This window comes from Acinonyx jubatus, chromosome E1 (genome assembly GCF_027475565.1).
Source record: "Acinonyx jubatus isolate Ajub_Pintada_27869175 chromosome E1, VMU_Ajub_asm_v1.0, whole genome shotgun sequence".
Taxonomy (NCBI): domain Eukaryota; kingdom Metazoa; phylum Chordata; class Mammalia; order Carnivora; family Felidae; genus Acinonyx; species Acinonyx jubatus.
In genome coordinates, this window is record NC_069397.1 from 26,259,813 (window position 1) to 26,277,711 (window position 17,899).

General features: G+C 37.9%; 1 protein-coding gene across 1 annotated transcript in view; it reads right to left on the reverse strand.

The window, feature by feature from the left end:
- Positions 1–1,595: 1,595 nt before the first annotated feature.
- The window catches only part of RPS6KB1 (ribosomal protein S6 kinase B1), a 187,690-nt gene continuing 171,386 nt past the window's right edge, over positions 1,596–17,899 (reverse strand). The window contains exon 16 of the mRNA XM_053212673.1: positions 1,596–1,611. Coding sequence (XP_053068648.1) covers position 1,611 — 1 coding nt within the window. The 3' untranslated portion in view covers positions 1,596–1,610. The remainder of the gene's footprint in view (positions 1,612–17,899) is intronic.

Genomic DNA, 17,899 nt, shown 5'->3' on the forward strand with positions numbered 1-17,899 from the left:
TATATAAACTTTGCTTGCCTCAGGCTAACATTAAGTATTTATGACTCTATCATGTGTGTTCTTCTTTGGAATTTTTCCTCTTTCATCTGAAAACTGATCTTTCACCTGCATACCCTTTAGGAATCAAATTTAGATACAAAGCAGTGACAGCTTGGATCTTGCCCTCCGTATAATAAATCAACTGATGCAACTCCTTTCCATTAAGAACAGCTCACTAATAGCCGAGTGGGCATGCTTTAAATTAACCTGATATACAAGAGTCCATTCAAGTTGTAAATCTATGGATTATAGTCTCACCATATCTAATTCTATATTTTGTAACAGTCCCTTAAAGGGTGTACATTTTGTAATTAACATTTTAGCAACATCAGGATTGAAATTACATATAGTGTCTCAAAATAGTCTGTAAACTCCTTGGAGCCTGGAATGTCTTTCCTATCTTTTTACCCGTAGCAACTGCATGCTGGAGTAAATTGGAGAGTTATTTAGTAGTATGTGGAGTTGGATTAATAACAGTAATAGGAGAGTTGGGCCAAAAGAGAATAGATGAAACAACATGGAAAGAATGTGATACCAGGCTTTGCAAAGGAGCAGAGGCCAAGGGTAAGGAAAACATGGAAAGGACATGAGGGTAAGTATGAAATTCTGTGCATCCTAAAATAAAGTCAAACCTATGATTTGGAAACTGTAAAATTTCTTGAGACCCACTCTTTTGGGGGCTATGTGGTTTTTGGGATTGGGTTGATTTGATCTGCTTAGTGAATCAGAATGGCAGTGAGGGGAGATAAAGGAGAAGGCGTTGCTATTAATTAAAGATTCATGATTCAGCTGCTTGTGATGAAGTGAGGATGTATGTGTCTGAATCACAAATTCAGGTGCACAGGAAATACACGTTTATTTTCCTATAATAATTTCTATTTTAAGCTTCCATTCCATCAGGTGTATCCAACAGGACATAGTAATAAAACAGAAACCACTGTAGGTGTTTTAGGCAGGAGGGGGTTTAACACGGGGAATAAGATGCTTATAACTCTTTGGAAAGAGCTGGGGAAACAAACAATTGATTATGATGTTAGCTCTGAACTAGTCATACACAGCCTTTATTATGTTGAGATAGGTTCCTTCCATACCTAATTTGTTGAGAGTTTTTACCATAAATGGATATTGAACTTTGTCAAATGCTTTTTATGCCTTTATGGATAAGATCATACCATTTTTTTAAAGATTTTATTTTTAAGTAATCTCTACACCCAATGTGGGGTTCAAACCCACAGCCCCAAGATCAAGAGTTGCATGCTCTACCAACTGAGCCAGCCAGGGGCCCCCATATAATTTTTGTCCTTCATTCTATTAATGTGGTGAATTATATTTATTGATTTGTATATGTTGAACAATCCTTGCATCTCAGGGGTAACATTTGATCATGGTGTCTGATCCTTTTAATGTGCTGTTGAATTTGGTCTCTGGTATTTTGTTGTGGATTTTTGCAGCTTTATTCATCAGAGATACTGGCCTGTAATTTTCTTTTCTTATAGTGTCCTTGTCTGGCTTTGGTATCAGGGTAATGCTGGCTTCAACATAAGTTTGGAAGCATCTGTTCTCTTCATTTTTCTGGAAGAGTTTGAGGAGGACTGGTATTAATTCTTCTTTAAATGTTTGGTCATATTCACCTGTGAAGCCATCTGGTTCTAGGCTTTTCTTAGTTGGGAGGTTTTTGATTACTGCTTCAATCTCCTTACTTTCCATAGATCTGTTCAGATTTTTTATTTCTTCATGATTCAGTCTTGGCAGATTGTATGTTTCTAGGAATTTATCCATTTTTTCTAGGTTGTCCAATTTGTTGGCATATAATTTTTAGTAGTCTCATGATCCTTTTTATTTCTGTAGTATCAGCTATAAGTCTCCCTTTCATTTATAGTTTTATTTCTTTTAGTTCCCTCTCTTTTTTTTTCTTAGCATAGCTAAAGACTTGTCAATTTTATCTTAAAAAAAAACCCACTTCATTTTATTTATTTGTTTGTTTGTTTGTTTATTTATTTATTTATTTATTTATTCTGTTGTCTTTCTAGTCTCTATTTCATTTATGTCTGCTCAACCTCTATTGTTTCCTTCTTCTGCTAACTTTGAGCTTCATTTGTTCTTTTTTCTCTGGTTCCTTGAGTATAAATTGTTTACTTGAGATCTTTTTCTTTAAAAAAATTTTTTTTTAATGTTTACTTATTTTTGAGAGAGAGAGAGAAAGAGACAGAGTGCAAGTAGGAGAGGGGCAGAAAGGGAGGGCGACACAGAATCTGAAGCAGGCTCCATGCTCAGAGCTGTCAGCACAGAGCCGGACACGAGGATAAAACTCAAGAACCACAAGGTCATGACCTGAGCTGAAACCAGTTGCTTAACCAACTGAACCATTCAGGCACCTCCTTTTCTTTTTTTTTAATGCAGGCATTCATTGCTATGAACTTCCCTCTTAGAATTGCATTTGCGGCATCCCGTAAGTTTTGCTAAGTTGTATTTCCATTTTCATTTGTCTCAAGATACTTTTTTATTTCCCTTTGATTTTTTTCTTTGATCTATTAGTTGTTCAGGAGCATGTTCAGTTCCACATATGTGTGAATTTTCCAATTTTCCTCCTTTTATTGATTTCTGGTTTCATGACATTGTGGTCAAAAAATATACTTGATATGATTTCCAGTTAAATTTGTTAAGATTTGTTTTGTGATCCAACATATGATCTATTCTGGAGAATGTTTTATGTACGCATTGAGAAGAATGTGTATTCTGCTACCACTTAAAGGAAATTACTCTCTCAGGAAGGATTTCAAAGTTACAAATCAAGAAAATCTTGTAAATAAACCCACTAGCTTTATTACAAAGGGACTATTGCAATCATCCTATTCTCTCTCTCTCTCTTTCTTTCACTCACGTCTCTTTCGAATTCACCCCACTTTCTCCAGCTGCAGCTGCAGCCACCACATCTAGGCTGAAAGGTCACAGAACAGAGTGCCCTAAATCTCCTTGTGATGATGACAACAGATGCGGATGGCAAACTCAAGGTATGGCAGAGAAATTAGGAGAGAAGTAGAAATTGGAGACTGAGGGAGAGAGCAGGTGTTTTCCTTGCTCTTCCTTCAGAGGATATTCCCCAGAGCAGATTCTACATTATGAGGTCCTGGGTGCCTACCTATTTCCTGCAGAACAATGAAATTTTGTCTTCCTGCCATTCCTCTTAGTGCCATCTTCTTCACAGCTCCCTTGTTTCTCTTAATACCCACTCTCCCATGGCCAAAAACTTTATTCTTACTTTTTGAAGGACAGTGACAGAGTAGGTCTTTGGGGCCACCCCTGGAGCCAGAGCTGTCCTGTCCCTTCCTCTTTCACTTCCTGTTGCGAACAATAAAGGCCATTGGCATAGGGGTGATGGGAAGTGGGGGAGATGGGAGAGTGGAAGCGGGGAATAACCCTATTCCTCTTGCTCAGCCTTCAAAATCCAATTCAAAGGATACGTCCTCCTCAGACCTTCCACAGTCCCCTCTTCCTACCTTGCCTCACCTTCACCATTCTTTCAGCTAAACTGTCATCCTCCCCCTGAATTTCTGGAATGTCAATTACTCTTCTTTTACAGTACTGATCACCTTGAACCTTACGACATCCTTTAAACCCATGCTTCATCTCCCTTGATAGACTGGTGACTATGAGCACTGTTTGGGCAGGGTCTATGTCTGGTTTATATCGATGTCCCCTACAGCACTTAGCACAGTGCCTTTGGCATAGCCGATGCTCAGTAATGTTCAGGGAATCATCCACTTGGCCCTTGCTCCACTACAATTGCCATTCTCCTGAAGTTTGAGGCTCTGTACATGCTCATTGCAACTCTTTTACCTACTTGGAAACCTCTCTCTGTCTTTCCACTCCCTTTCTTTATTCTTTCCCTCTGCAAAGATTCTCATCACTTACCCTTGCTTCCCTGCCCCATCTTCCAGTTAAACCCAAACAACGGCTCCTTTAGAAATAGGTCCTTTTGGTACCTGCTGATCTCTCTTTCTACCTCCTGCTCTTCCTGAGGTTTATGTCCTTAGATCTACTGATACAGACTGCCCTGGAGGCTCACTGTAACCAGATTTTACTTGTTCAAAAATGATAGGCAGGAAGGCCTCAAAGTACAACTTGTTCCCAGTCTCACCCAGCCTTAGAGAGGGCTCTTCTTGGAACCGAGCCCAACATTAATAACCTGGTGGAAAAGGTAACTGCCTTATAATCATGGTGCATTAGCCTTTTTATGTAAGTTTTTCTTGTGAGAGGCAAGACCTAACTTGTTCTAGATATAAATCCATATAATAAGCCAGGTTCTACTGTAACATTTACCCATTTGCTAATCTCAAAATGCAAAATTTGAAGTTATAAGATGTGCCCATGAGGACTGAATACTATCAGTTTGAGTTTTTCTAGCAAATGCATAACACACACACACACACACACACACACACACACACAGAACTTTTAAGAGAAAATTCTAACCATGACTCTGTGCTATAATTAGAGAGGAAGTGTTTCTGCCACATTCTACCAGAGAGATTCTTGGGCTTAGAGAAGTCTGCTGATGGGTTCAATGGCCTACAGCAAGAAATTGAATCTGGCTAGATCACTTTGTATAGTAAGTGAACTTTCTTTGAACTCTCATCTCTCACTTTCTTACACATGACACCTTTCTTTGAAATCTCATCTCTCAGTTTCTTATATATGACACTTAAATTTCCATTTTTTCCCTTCCTAGGAAGAAAAATTTCACTAGACGATGTGCTGTATGGTAAGTACACTGCACATCAATATAACTTAGCAGACACAACTAGTAGCCTACCCCAAATATGTGCTCTTCTTGCTTACTAACAGGACCCTATGTTATTGGGGGCATCAATATACCCAGCTAAAAGGACAGCTTCACTTAAAAAACATATGGCTTCATGACTAAATTCTGGACAATTAGGTAACAGCAAAAATGTTATGAGGGACTTGGGGATAGACCCCTTAGAGGTGAACTTAATCAGCTGGGAGGCAGTCCTTTGCCCTTCTTCCTTTTTCTTGTCTGGAATGTGGATGTAATGGCTGGATTCCTCATAGCCATCTTGGACCATCACTAGCTAAGCACAAAGATGGCTGATCTATAACCTAAAAGGAATCCTGATGCCTGATAACTATGGTGCTGCCAAATCAGCCCTAAATATATACCTCCTTCTAAACCTCTTTCACATGAAAAAGAAATAAAATATGTTAGTTAAACCATTGTTATTGTGAATTTTCAGTTATGTACATCTGAATCTAATCATAACTAACTCTAATAACAAATTTTGTTGAGTTCTAAACAGACAAATTAGGATTTCCTTAAATCTTTCTTCCTCTCAAATACTTTATAAAGTAACTGCAAGCCAAACTATTTTAATATTGAAATAATATCCTTGAGGGTGTTGTGACTTAAAGAGACATGAGGAAGACTCTGGGACGGTGATAAAGTTTGTTTCTTCATCGGGTGTCTTCATTTTGTGAAAATGCAGTGAGATGTATTTGTGATGTGCATATTCTGTGTATATATTTTATACACCAATAACAAGTTTTAAATATATCCATAGTAGCTTTGTCTTTTTGAGTGGAACTACTACAGTTTAGTTAGGATTAAAGATTTTAAAAGGTTAAGTCTTCAGAGAACTGTAAAGATTAAATGAAATAATGAATGTAAATGATTCACTTTTAACCTATTGAGTCATGCATCTCATGAATATTTTTGGAGAACCTACTATGCACCAGACACCCAGGGTCAGCTATTACTATTAGCCCTAATGTAATTGCTCATTTGTGTTCCTCCCATAGAATAACTAGCTTCATGGGGACTGAGACTATATGTTTTGCTCATGTTGTACACGTAGCTTAACACAGTGCCAAGCAAACAGTGCTTCTTAACATAATGAATTACCGAATGAATATGTTATAGGTTAAATAACCTCTTACAAACCACTAGGAGAATGTACCTCATTCAGTTTCAAACTGACGTAGAAGCTATCTTTTAGAATTCATTTGTAAATTAGAAGCAATCTAGGGCTCTTCAGCATCAGTATTAAATCAAGAACTACAAGTAAAAATTCCAGCAATTCTCTTAACGCTTCAGAAATTATGTAGTCCAAAATATAACAGGATGAAAATCATAATGCAATTATCACAAGAAACCATCAAAAGCCCTTAACTACACTAGTTAAAAAGACTGGAACAGATTAACTTCTTGATATCATAATGAAAATGCAAACACTATGACTAACACATACCATATCAAAATAGAACATTTTCATTGCATGGCAAGAGAGAAGAGATGTCTGTGTTTTAAGCAATCAAAGAACAAAATTGAAAATGCAAGCAACTGGAAAATGGCAGTCCATAGAAATTCCTTGTTAAAATACGGTAAATGTATGACTATAAATTTTCTATGTAATTTAGAATATTCTCCTTGGTGGTTTAAAAATTTTGTCTAGATTTCAAAAGCAGAGAAATATCAGTTTGACATCTATAGGAGACCTACTTTAGGGGTACATACTCAGTCCACATTCCTTTCTGTGAAAACTGTCTCTGGGTGCCTGGGTGGTCTCAGTTGGTTAAGCAACTGACTCTTGGTTTCATCTCAGGTCATGATCTCACAGTTTGCGAGTTTGAGCTCTGCACCGAGCTTGCACTGACAGTGCAGAGCCTGCTTGGGATCCTCTCTCTCTCTCAAAATAAATTAAAAAACTAAAAAAAAAAAAAAAACAAAAAAAAAAAAACTGTCTCCTTGGCAAAAGGGCAAGCCTACACAACCAATTTTGTCACACAATACGCCAACCACAACTTATTGGACATCTGGAGAACTCTTCATCTAAGCTGAACCAATCAGAATCTTTCTCATGACAATCTGAATTAGTAGGTCTTGAGTCTGTAGGTAGTGGTGAGCTAGAGCTTCTAGAACTCAAAGGTCAACTAGAGTTGAGGCTGAGATTAACACCAAAGCTATCCAAAGTTTCACAAAAGCCAAAATTATGAGGGAGCAGAAACTGTTAAGTAAGCAAAAGAAGCCTACTTGAAAAAAAGGAAAATGGAACACATATGCAAAAAAAGTACAGAGACAAGGCACTGTGAGTAGGGTGCAGGGTGGAGGAATGAGATCTGTTCTTGAATTTTAATTTCCTATGAAATCTGACTGACATTGTTACATGCTTTTTAAAAAATCATTAATCAATTAACATTCCTGTCCCTGACCAGTGTCCCCAATCCTACTTTTTATTTGAATAAACAGCACCTGCCAGTTGTCAGACATGCATCAAGGAAGGCTACAGTAGTAAATAAAAGAGAAAAAATCATAGTTATTGGGATCCAGAGGGCCTATTATAATGAACATATAACAGATAACTATAACAGAGTAGTAAATGCAATGATAGAGATGAATGTAAGATATTATGAGAAAAAAATACCTTACTTGGCTTAGGGTTAGCCTCAAACAACATTTTATTCGAAGTAGCTTGAGTGAAGTTTTACATCTTGCAACCAAAAGAGCAAAAGAACCTCTGTTTGAACATCTTATTTAAATATATTTATATTGTTTCCCCATGACCCCCACCTCCAAGGAGTGGTTAAGAATGCCAACAACCTACCTAGGTTAGAACTTAGGCCCCACCACTCATTAACATATGACCTAGTTCATATTACAGAATCTCTGTGTGCATCATTTTTTTCTTTTACCTCATGGGGTTGCTTGAAGACCCAATGGGTAATTCATATGCAGAGCTTTAGAAGTATGCCTGATATTTGATAAGTGGGCATCAATTGTCAGTTGCCATTACTGTTGTTGTTGTCTTGTTGTTGTGGCTGTTATGTTGATCTTTTGTTTGTTGCAATTTGAAACAAGTGTCAGCTGGGAAAGCCTGGGTGGCAGTATTTGCTTGTATTGATTGCCATGTTTAAGGTGGTCGTCAGCTTTGCTAAACTAAATTGTGTTACCATACACAGAGTTATGTTCAGGTTAGCCATACAGATAAGTTGATATAGATATAGGTATTGATATAGATATGTAGACATTAATGTATTAGTTATTTTATCATGACAAATTTTATTGTCAAATAAATAGGAAGTTTTGGTGAAGGTAATGGTTCCACTGACTCCATTACCAGAGATCCAGGCTAACCACTCTCTTCCATTAACATATTCTCTTTACAAGCAGGTAAGAGATTTTTTCCTTAGTAATAATCTTAAGCCAGGCCTGCTCCCTGAGGGTACACACAGACCACCTTGATTGGATTTTGGGTATGCTCAACTCTTCAATCTTACTTTAACAGCAGATTTCTTAGATCTGTCATTCCTGCTGATGGGTAATCTCATCCATTAAAAGAACTTTTGAGTCTAATTTTGTTTCTCAGAAGGAAACATTGACTTTAGCTTTAGTCTTACAATCATCACCAATATGAAAGATCATGTCAACCTTTTATTTTTTTTAATTTATTTTATTTGATTCATTTATTTATTTAAAAAAAAAATGTTTATTTGCTTTTGAGAGGGAGAGGGAGAACGAGAGCGAGAGCAGGAGAGGAGCAGAGAAGAGGGAGACAGAGGATCCAAAGCAGGATCTGTCCTGACAGCAGCAAGCCCAATGTGGGGCTCAGACTTATGAACCGTGAGACCATGACCCAAACCGAAATCAGACACTCAACCAACTGAGCCACCCAGAAAATCTAATGTAACTTAAGGATCCTCTTCCCAGAAAAATGCTCGATAAAATAGTTTTGTATTTTAGAGAGAGAGAAAGCGTGCAAGAGTGGGAGAGGGGCAGAGGAAGAGAGGACGAGTATCCCAAATACACTCCACGCTCAGCACAGACTTTAATGCAGTGCTGGATCCCACAGCCCTGGGATCATGACCTGAGCCGAAATCAAGAGTCAGACACCCAACTGTCATGTCAACCTTTTAAACACAGCTTTATTCCATTTTAAGTTACTATGTGTTTGGGCCATAATAAAATGAATTAATATTCCTCAAGATGAGTTGAGGCTAAAATTGTCTTCCTCCCATCTTCTTGGAATCCTTGCTATTTAGACATCTCCAGAGGAGCAACTGCTTAAAGCTTTGGCTTGTCTACATGAGAGTGCTTGGCACTTAAGTATGCTTTAATAGCTATCACTCTACAGAACAGATGTTTGTGTGTTTCGTGGGCATCATAAATATTAAGAATGATGTTATATGGCTTGGAAAGCACTTCCCATTAATTGTTAATGCTCACTATGTGGATATGAGAGGGAGATTCCTTGGGGGAAAATCAAGATACATTATTATGTCTAACTTTACTGTATTTCAATTTCAAGGCAGAGGTTGAAGAGATTTAGTCACTGACTCCTTGAATATCACATGAAAGTTCTAATTAATGTAATGCTTGGTGTCCCTTGTTCCTTACAGTTCCATAGTGAGATATGTAATGTATAACTATAACAGAGGTGTGGTGGAAGAAGGCAAAGGTGGATTTACAGGCCAGTTCCACCTCTTCTTGACTCAGTCATTATGAACTTAATTAGCCTTTCTGAATTTAGCTATTTAACCTATAAAATAGAGGCTAATAACACCTACCTCATAAGGTTGTTATCATGATTTAATAAAAAATATGTGTAAAGATCCTAGGTCAGTAACTCGATTACAGTTAATTTTGCTTTGTTGTCAAATTAGAGATGCTGTGGACTATGCACCAAAAGTGGCCAATGTGTGACTAAATTCTTTGAGTTTTTGGCAACTTCAGATGGCTCAGGATTTCTCATATAGAAGGCTTTGCCCAGTGAGACTACAGATTCTTCGCTGATATCCCACATGCAGGCCTATTGCCTGTTGATCTTTCCTTGTTGCCCATGGCATTTATTCATTCATTTATTGAGGGCCCACTAGAATCATGAAGATAATATGGTCTCTGAACTAAGCAAGTTCATAGTCTAGGAGGGAACAAAGATGCAAAAACAATGACAATATCATGTGATAAGTATTATCTCTAATCAAGGCAAAGTAGAAGGCTGTAGAAAGACAGAGGAAGCACACAGTTCTGTTTAGCTGACAGACACAGCTGTATGAAGAAATGAGAAATCCAGGCAACAATAGCAGGCAACAATACATATGGGATGCCATGAAAACCAGAAATGTGCTAGTTAACTAAGGTTTCTGTACAAAATTACTTACCTTTCTGGTGAAAGATAATTTGGTTTTGCTACCACCAAAGAAAACAATGCTTTCATGTGAAAATTAAAAACAAAAAACAGGGGTACCTGGGTAGCTCAGTTGGTTAAGCCTCTGATTCTTGGCTTTGGCTCAGGGCTCTATGCTGAGAGCATGGAGCCTGCTTGGAATTCTCTCTCTCCCTCTCTCTGTCTGCCTCCCCCTTCTCTCTCTCTCTCTCTCTCAAAATAAATAAATAAACTTTAGGGGTGCCTGGGTGGCTCAGTCAATTGAGTGTCTGACTTCAGCTCAGGTCATGGTCTCACAGTTTGAGAGTTCAAGCCCTATGTCAGGCCTTGCACTGACAGTGCGGAGCCTGCTTTGGATTCTATGTCTCCCTCTCTCTGCCCCTCCCCCACTTGTGCTCTTCTTTCTCTCTCTCCCTCTCTCTCCCTCAAAAATACATAAACATTTAAAATTTTTTAAAAAAATAAATAAACTTTAAAAACAAAAAAACAGAGACCTCCTCTCTAGAACTGACCTATGTCTGTTGATTAGTTTTGCCATGAGCAGCTGCAGATGAAGTCAACTGAAATTCTGAAATCAAATCATGCATAACACCAAGCTGTTTTTTCTGGAATGAATTTTAAACTGTTGAACAAAGCCTAAATTTTAAATTCTTTGGTATGTCTCCCAAGTAGTCTGATTCAGTAAATTGCAAAAGAAAATAGAAACGAGAACAGGAATTACAGAAAAATGAGATTTCTTTTTTCCAGAACATTGACTCTACTTTGGCCAGTGGGAGTGAGCCTCTTTTTTTTTTAATATAATAATAAAAATATTGGTTTCTCCCTAACTCCACCTAATAAATGTTGAATAAATATTTTAACTGGATTTTTTTTTCAAGAGGTACCAAATAATTAGTCTATCTGGGACACTCTTGTGTCTCAACCTTTCCCTGAAAGACAAGTGGAATGGGAAAGGCATCACAGAGGAGGTGACTTGTTGCTACTTTTGGGGATAAAGTTTGGGAGGAGGAAGAAGAGAAAAAGAAATGCTCCCTCTTTCCCCAGATTGCCCATATGAAGGTCTCTGATTTCTTACATATGCTGTGTTCTCTCTTTAGTATGGCCTCTCCTACATCTGCCCATTTCACCACCATGCTGGTGAAGTACAAACCATTTGCTTTGCAAGGATTTCTTTTTGGAAATTTCGCCTCTCTCTCTGCCCCTTGTGGGATGCTCTCTTTCTCTGCCCCTTGCTCACTTGTGCCCTCTCTCTCGCTCTTAAAAAAAAAAAAAAAGAAACTTTCCCAAATTGGCAAACCTGCTGAGGTAACTGCCAAGATACTTCTTATCACATTGTTTTGACCTAAGGTTGTTGTTAGGACTCCTATGCGGTGTTGGATGTTTATTAGGCTCGGGCATGTGTGGCTTTGGCATATCTGCATCCAGTAGAACAATGTAAGGGAAGAAGAGAATATGGCCATTAGCACAGGAATTTAGTTAGTTGCTCTTTTAGGTACCAAGAAGTAGAATCCAGGATCCTCTTCCCTTGTGTTTCAAAGAAAGAGCTTCCCTTTAAATCCTGAAGTGGGGAAAGTGCCTCCAGGTACTAGTTGCTATAAGTCCATTGCTCCACAGAAAGCAGCCAAGGACAGCTGAGTAAGGCTGATGGTCTGAGTGGGGTCCCTGAGCACCAGGCTCTGTCTTCCCCATGCTCAGACAAAAGGTGAGAGTAAAAGCAAAGCCTAGAATTTGACTGCAGCCATGTTCTACTCCCACTGCAAATCCAGAGTCTGCACAGGGGATTTCATCTCACTCCTTTATGCCTTTAGACTCCCCTCATACCCTGGCTAGGTGTAGATATAACTCTTTATACTATAGGCCCTGGAAACCCCCCACATAGAGCAAATTCATATCTTCCTAACTCCTAAGCCTTTTCAGTTTCAAATTCCTCTGAGTACATCTGTAATCTCTGCACCTTAGAAGGTCACAAAAGTAGGTTTTATTATGGCCTACTAGGAAAGTTGGGGAAAGTGAAGGGGCCCTTTAAAATCATAGAATATCAGTGCTCTCAGAGGATGGTGTCCAGCCTTCTCATTGTACAGATGGGTAAACTAAGGCCCAGGCATATAGCTTCTCAGTGAAGGAACTAAGATTCACACCCAAGACCTCTCATCTGAATGCACTTTCCACTCTTCCACCCTGACCTCCATACAAAAAATGCTGCTATAGAAATCAGAACATTATAAGGAAGGAAGATTTATATGGCAGGCTGGTATGGTGAAAGAGCCCATGAGTCAAAGTGGGAAGAATTGAATTTGATTCTGATTATAATTACTGGGTATGTAATGTTTCTGAATCCAAGTCTCACTTTCTCCATCCACAAAACGGGCTAGTTCTATTATAAGACTGTTGTGAAGATGAAACTACTTTGTAAATCACAAAACATACAAACAAGGAACTCTACATAAAGGGTCTGAGTTGGGGAGAGGTCAGGAAGTGACACCTTACAAGTTAGGTGTTAGGGGTCTGAAATTATGTGCAAAGTGTTTTGTGTTTGTGCATTTTTCTGGGAAGAGGATCCATAAGTTACATTAGATTTTTGTTTCCCAGAAAAGATAATGAATAGTCACTGATTTTAGTACTCACACCACTATCATTGATCTGAGAACTGTTCTAGTTCTACAGAAAGATGAATAAAATGTAATCCTTATGCTAGAGAAACCATTTTTGAGGAATTCATGAAATTGCCAGATAAAACACAGGTTGCCACTTAAATTTGAATTTCAGATAAAAAACAGAATTTTTAAAGTATAAGTATGTCCCATGTAACATTTATCTGAAATTCAAATTTAACTAGGAATCCTGTATTTTTATTTGCTAAATCTAGCAACCTTAGAAATTTACTCTCATCAGCAGAGAAAAGGTGACTTGTGTTTCAGTAAGCTTGCCTTCCAGATCTTGTTGTAACACTTTCCGGTTGGCAGAGAGTAGGATGGGGATGATAATGTGTTCAAGAAGCAAAAATGGAAGTCACGGTGGGGCACATTAAAGATTAGACACCTTAGGGACCATTTTGAATTAAAGCATGTTACTCTCTTGATGCCATAGCAGGAAAAGATTCAAGCTTTGTGTAATCTGAAATCTATAAAATGTTGGGGACTCTCTTTAAGAAAAATAATGCAAAGTTGCAAGAAAAAATTTAAGTATAAAAATATATGTTTATTTAAATGAGAAAAAAACTCACAATGAGCTATTGGAGCCTTGATGGCTCCAGAACAGATGGAACAGAGCCTGACATGTAGTAAGTACACAATAGCGAGAAAAAAAGAAGAAAGAAAGAAAGAGAAAGGGAGGAAGAAAGAAAGGAAGAGGATGATTCTGGGAAGATGACAGAGCAGGAAACATTAGAAATCTGTCTCCCCATCTAGACGACTGGCCGATTCTACTGATGTAATTTTGAAACTCGGGAGTCTATGGTAGGCTCACAACTTCCAGAGGAAATCTGGAGGTAAATTGTGATTAATTTCATTTGATTCTAGTTCTTAGCACAGTGGCAACTACCTATTCCCCACACCTCTGCCTCACTGTAGGGAGATATGTATGTGTTCCTGGCAGCTATGCATGGTGTGACCATTTTACCAAAAGGACCCTGTTCTCCAAATATCAGGGATCTGTGCTCTAATCATTGATTATTGTTTCTGATCACATGTGTGCAGATAATGAAACTGTGGCCCTTATTTTTGTACACACATATCCCATTGTTGCAAGGCCCTCCCCTGCTGGCTGAAATGATTTTTAGGGGACTTAATGGGTCAGTACCTTTCTTTCCCCTTATTTTTTCTTTTTAGCCATTTTGGTAGCCACACAGTGAAGAGTAGGATATTCAAAAGCAACCACATATACAGGGATGCCTGGCTGGCTCAGTCAGTGGATCATGTGACCCTTGATCTCAGGGTCACGAGTTCAAACCCCACACTGGCCATGGAGCCTACTTAAAAGAAAAGAAAGAAAAGAAACAAAAAGAAAAGAGAAGAGAAGAGAAGAGAAGAGAAGAGAAGAGAAAAGAAAAAAAGAAAAGAAAAGAAAAGAAAAAAAAGAAAAGCAACCACATATACAGAGGAAATTAGAAAGTCATCATGTGTGCCCAGAGAAAGTTACAGGCTAAGAAAGAACCTAAGAAGATCTTATGTGTACATCTTATGGTAATCCTTATCACAAACAGAGCCAATAATAATAACCACGTCCCCCCAAACTAGAACTTAAAACAGCAAACCCTGGTAAAGGAAGAAAATCTAATTTCCAGAGTTACCACTTATTAGACTCTAATTATTAGAGTATTAGATTCAATGTACAACTTCCAACAGAAACCACCACAAGGTATACAAAGAAACAAAATAATATGGTCCATTCAAAGGAAAATAGCAACAGAAACTGTCCCTGAAAATCCCGTGATGGTGAATCTTCTAGACACAGACTTTAAAACAACTGTCTTGGGGTGCCTGAGTGGCTCAGTTGGTTAACTGTCCTGACTCTTGGTTTCAGATCAGGTCATAATCTCATTGTTTATGAGTTTGAGCCCCATGTCAGGCTCCACAGCTGGCAGCACGGAACCTGCTTGGGATTCGCTCTCTCCCTCTCTCTCTGTCCACCCCCTCCCCCCCCACACACTGTCTCTGTCTCTCTCAAAATAAATACATAAACTTTAAAAAATAAAATAAAATAAATAAAACAACTGTCTTAAAGATGCTGAAAGAACTAAAGAAAGATATGGAGAAAGTCAAGAAAATGATGTATGAAACAAAATGGAGTGTTAACAAAGAGAAACTTTAAAGGAAACCAAAAAGAAATCTGGGAGTGGAAAAGTACAATTGGGGTGCCTGAGTGGTGCAGTCAGTTGAGCATATGACTCTTGATTTCAGCTCACAGTTCATGATATCAAGCCCCATGTCAGGCTCTGCACTGACAGTGTGGAACCTGCCTGGGATTCTCTCTCTCTCTCCTCTCTCTCTCTCTCTGCTCCTAACTGCTGCCCCTCTCAAAATAAATAAGTAAACTTTTGAAAATTCTTTAAAAAAAAAGAAAGAAAAATGCAATAATTAAAATGAAAAGTTCAATAGAGGGATTCACAAACAGATTTGATTAGGCAGAAGAAAGGATCTGTGAACCTGAAGATAAGACAATGGAAATTATTGAGTCTGAGAAACACAAAGAAAAAAGATTGAAGTGAACAGAGCCTAAGGGAACTGTGAGATATCATCAAGAGGACCAACATATACATTGTGGGAGTCCTAGAAGGCAGAGAGAAAGAGGCAGAGAGAATATTTGAAGAAATAATGGCTAAAAACTCCCCAAATTTCATGAAATACATGAATATAAACATCCAAGAAGCTCAATAAATGCCAAGATGAACTCAAAGAAACCCACACCAAGATACATTATAACACTGTCCAAAGACAAAGAGAGTATTTTGAAAGCAGCAAGAGAGAAGTAACTTGTCACATATAAGGGATCCTTAATTAGATTATCAGCATATTTTTCATCAGAAATCTTGGAGGCTAGAAAGCAGTGAGCTGATATATTCAAAGTGCTAAAAGTAAAAAAACAAAAAACAAACAAACAAACACAAACCCAGTCAATGAAAAATCCTATATTAGGCAAAACTGTCCTTCAAAAGTAAGGGAGAAATTAAGACATTCCCAAATAAAAAAAAACTAAGGAAGTTTGTGACCACTAGACCTGCCTGCAAGAAATACTAAAAGGAGTCCCACATCTTGAAATGAAAGGGCACTATACAGTAACTTGAAGCTATATGAATAAAGATCTTGGTAAAGGTAAATACAAAGGCAATTACAGAAACTGGTATTATTAAAACAATGGTGTGTAACTCCACTTTTTGTTTTCTACAAAATTTAAGAGACTAATACATTAAAATATTATTTGTTTATGTTTTGGGATACATAGTGTATAAAGATATAAGTTTACAACAACAATTAAAAGAGGTAGGTACAGAGTTGTTAAAGGTGCAGAGCTTTTTATATGTTATTCCAGTTAAGCTGGTATAAATTCAAACTAGAGTGTGTTATGACTTAAGTTATAAAATGTTAAATGTTGGAGCGCCTGGATGGCTCAGTGGTTTGAGTGTCAGACTTTGGCTCAGGTCATGATATCACTGTTCATGAGTTCAAGCCCCATACCAGGCTCTCTGCTGTCAGCTCAGAGCCCACTTAAGATCCTCTGTCTCTCTCTTTCTCTGCCCCACCCCAACCTGTGTGCACTCTCTCTTCCTCTCAAAAATAAATACTAAAAAAAAAAATGTTAAATGTAATCACTATAGTAACCACACACACACACACACACACACACACACACACACAAAACTAGTTACAGAATATGCACAAAATAGGGGCACCTGGGTGGCTCAGTTGATTGAGCATCCAACTCTTGGTTTCGGCTGGGGTCATGATCTCACAGTTCATGAGTTCAAGCCCCACATCAGACTCTGCACTGGCAGCATGAAGCCTGCTTGGGGTTCTCTCTGTCCCTCTGTCTCTGCCCTTCCCCTGCTTGTGCATGCTCTCTCCCTCTCTTTCAAAATAAATAAACATTTTGAAAAATTAAAGAAAAGAATATACACAAAATAAAATTATAAAGAAATTTGAATGTTTAACTACCAAAAAAATCAAACTAAACATATAAGAAGGCAATAATGCAAGGAATGAGGGTCAAAAAAGCTATAAAGCATATAGATAACAAATAGCAAATGACAGAAGTAAGTCTCTCCTTACTAGTAACTATTTTAAATGCAAATGGATTAAATTCTCCAATGAAAAGACAGATTGGCATAATGGATTAAGACACATGACCCAACTACACACTGTCTACAAGACTCACTTAAGTCCAAAGACATAAATAGGTTGAAAGTGAAAGGATAGAAAAGGCTATTCCATGCAACAGTATAATGGTTACATTAACATCAGACAAAATAGACTTTAAACAAAACAAAACAAAACAAAACAAGGTTACAAGAGACAAAGAAGGGCATTATATATAAATGGGAATTTTAATACAGCAAAAATATAACAATTGTAAACATCCATGCACCTAATGACAGGCCATCAAAATATATGAAGCAAAAATTGAGAGAACTGAAGGGAGAAATAGACAATTCTACAATAATATTGGAGGCTTCAATATCTCATTCTTGATAATGAATAGAACAACTGGATAACCACATGCAAAAAAAAAAAAAAATGAAGTTGGACTCTTACCTAACACCATATACAAAAATTAACTGACAATGTCCTCAACAAGATATTAGACAACTGGATCCAACAACACATTAAAAAAATTATTTACCACAACCAAGTGGGATTTATACCTGGGATACAGGGCTGGTTCAATATCCGCAAAACAATTAACGTGATTCATCACATCAATAAAAGAAAGGTCAAGAACCATATGATCCTCTCAAAAGATGCAGAGAAAGCATTTGACAAAATACAGCATCCTTTCTTGATAAAAACCCTGAAAAAAGTAGGGATAGAAGGATCATACCTCCAGATGATAAAAGCCATATACGAGTGACCCAATGCTAATATCATGCTCAATGGGGAAAAACTGCGAGCTTTCCCCCTAAGGTCAGGAACAAGACAGGGATGTCCACTCTCGCCACTGTTATTCAACATAATATTGGAAGTCTTAGC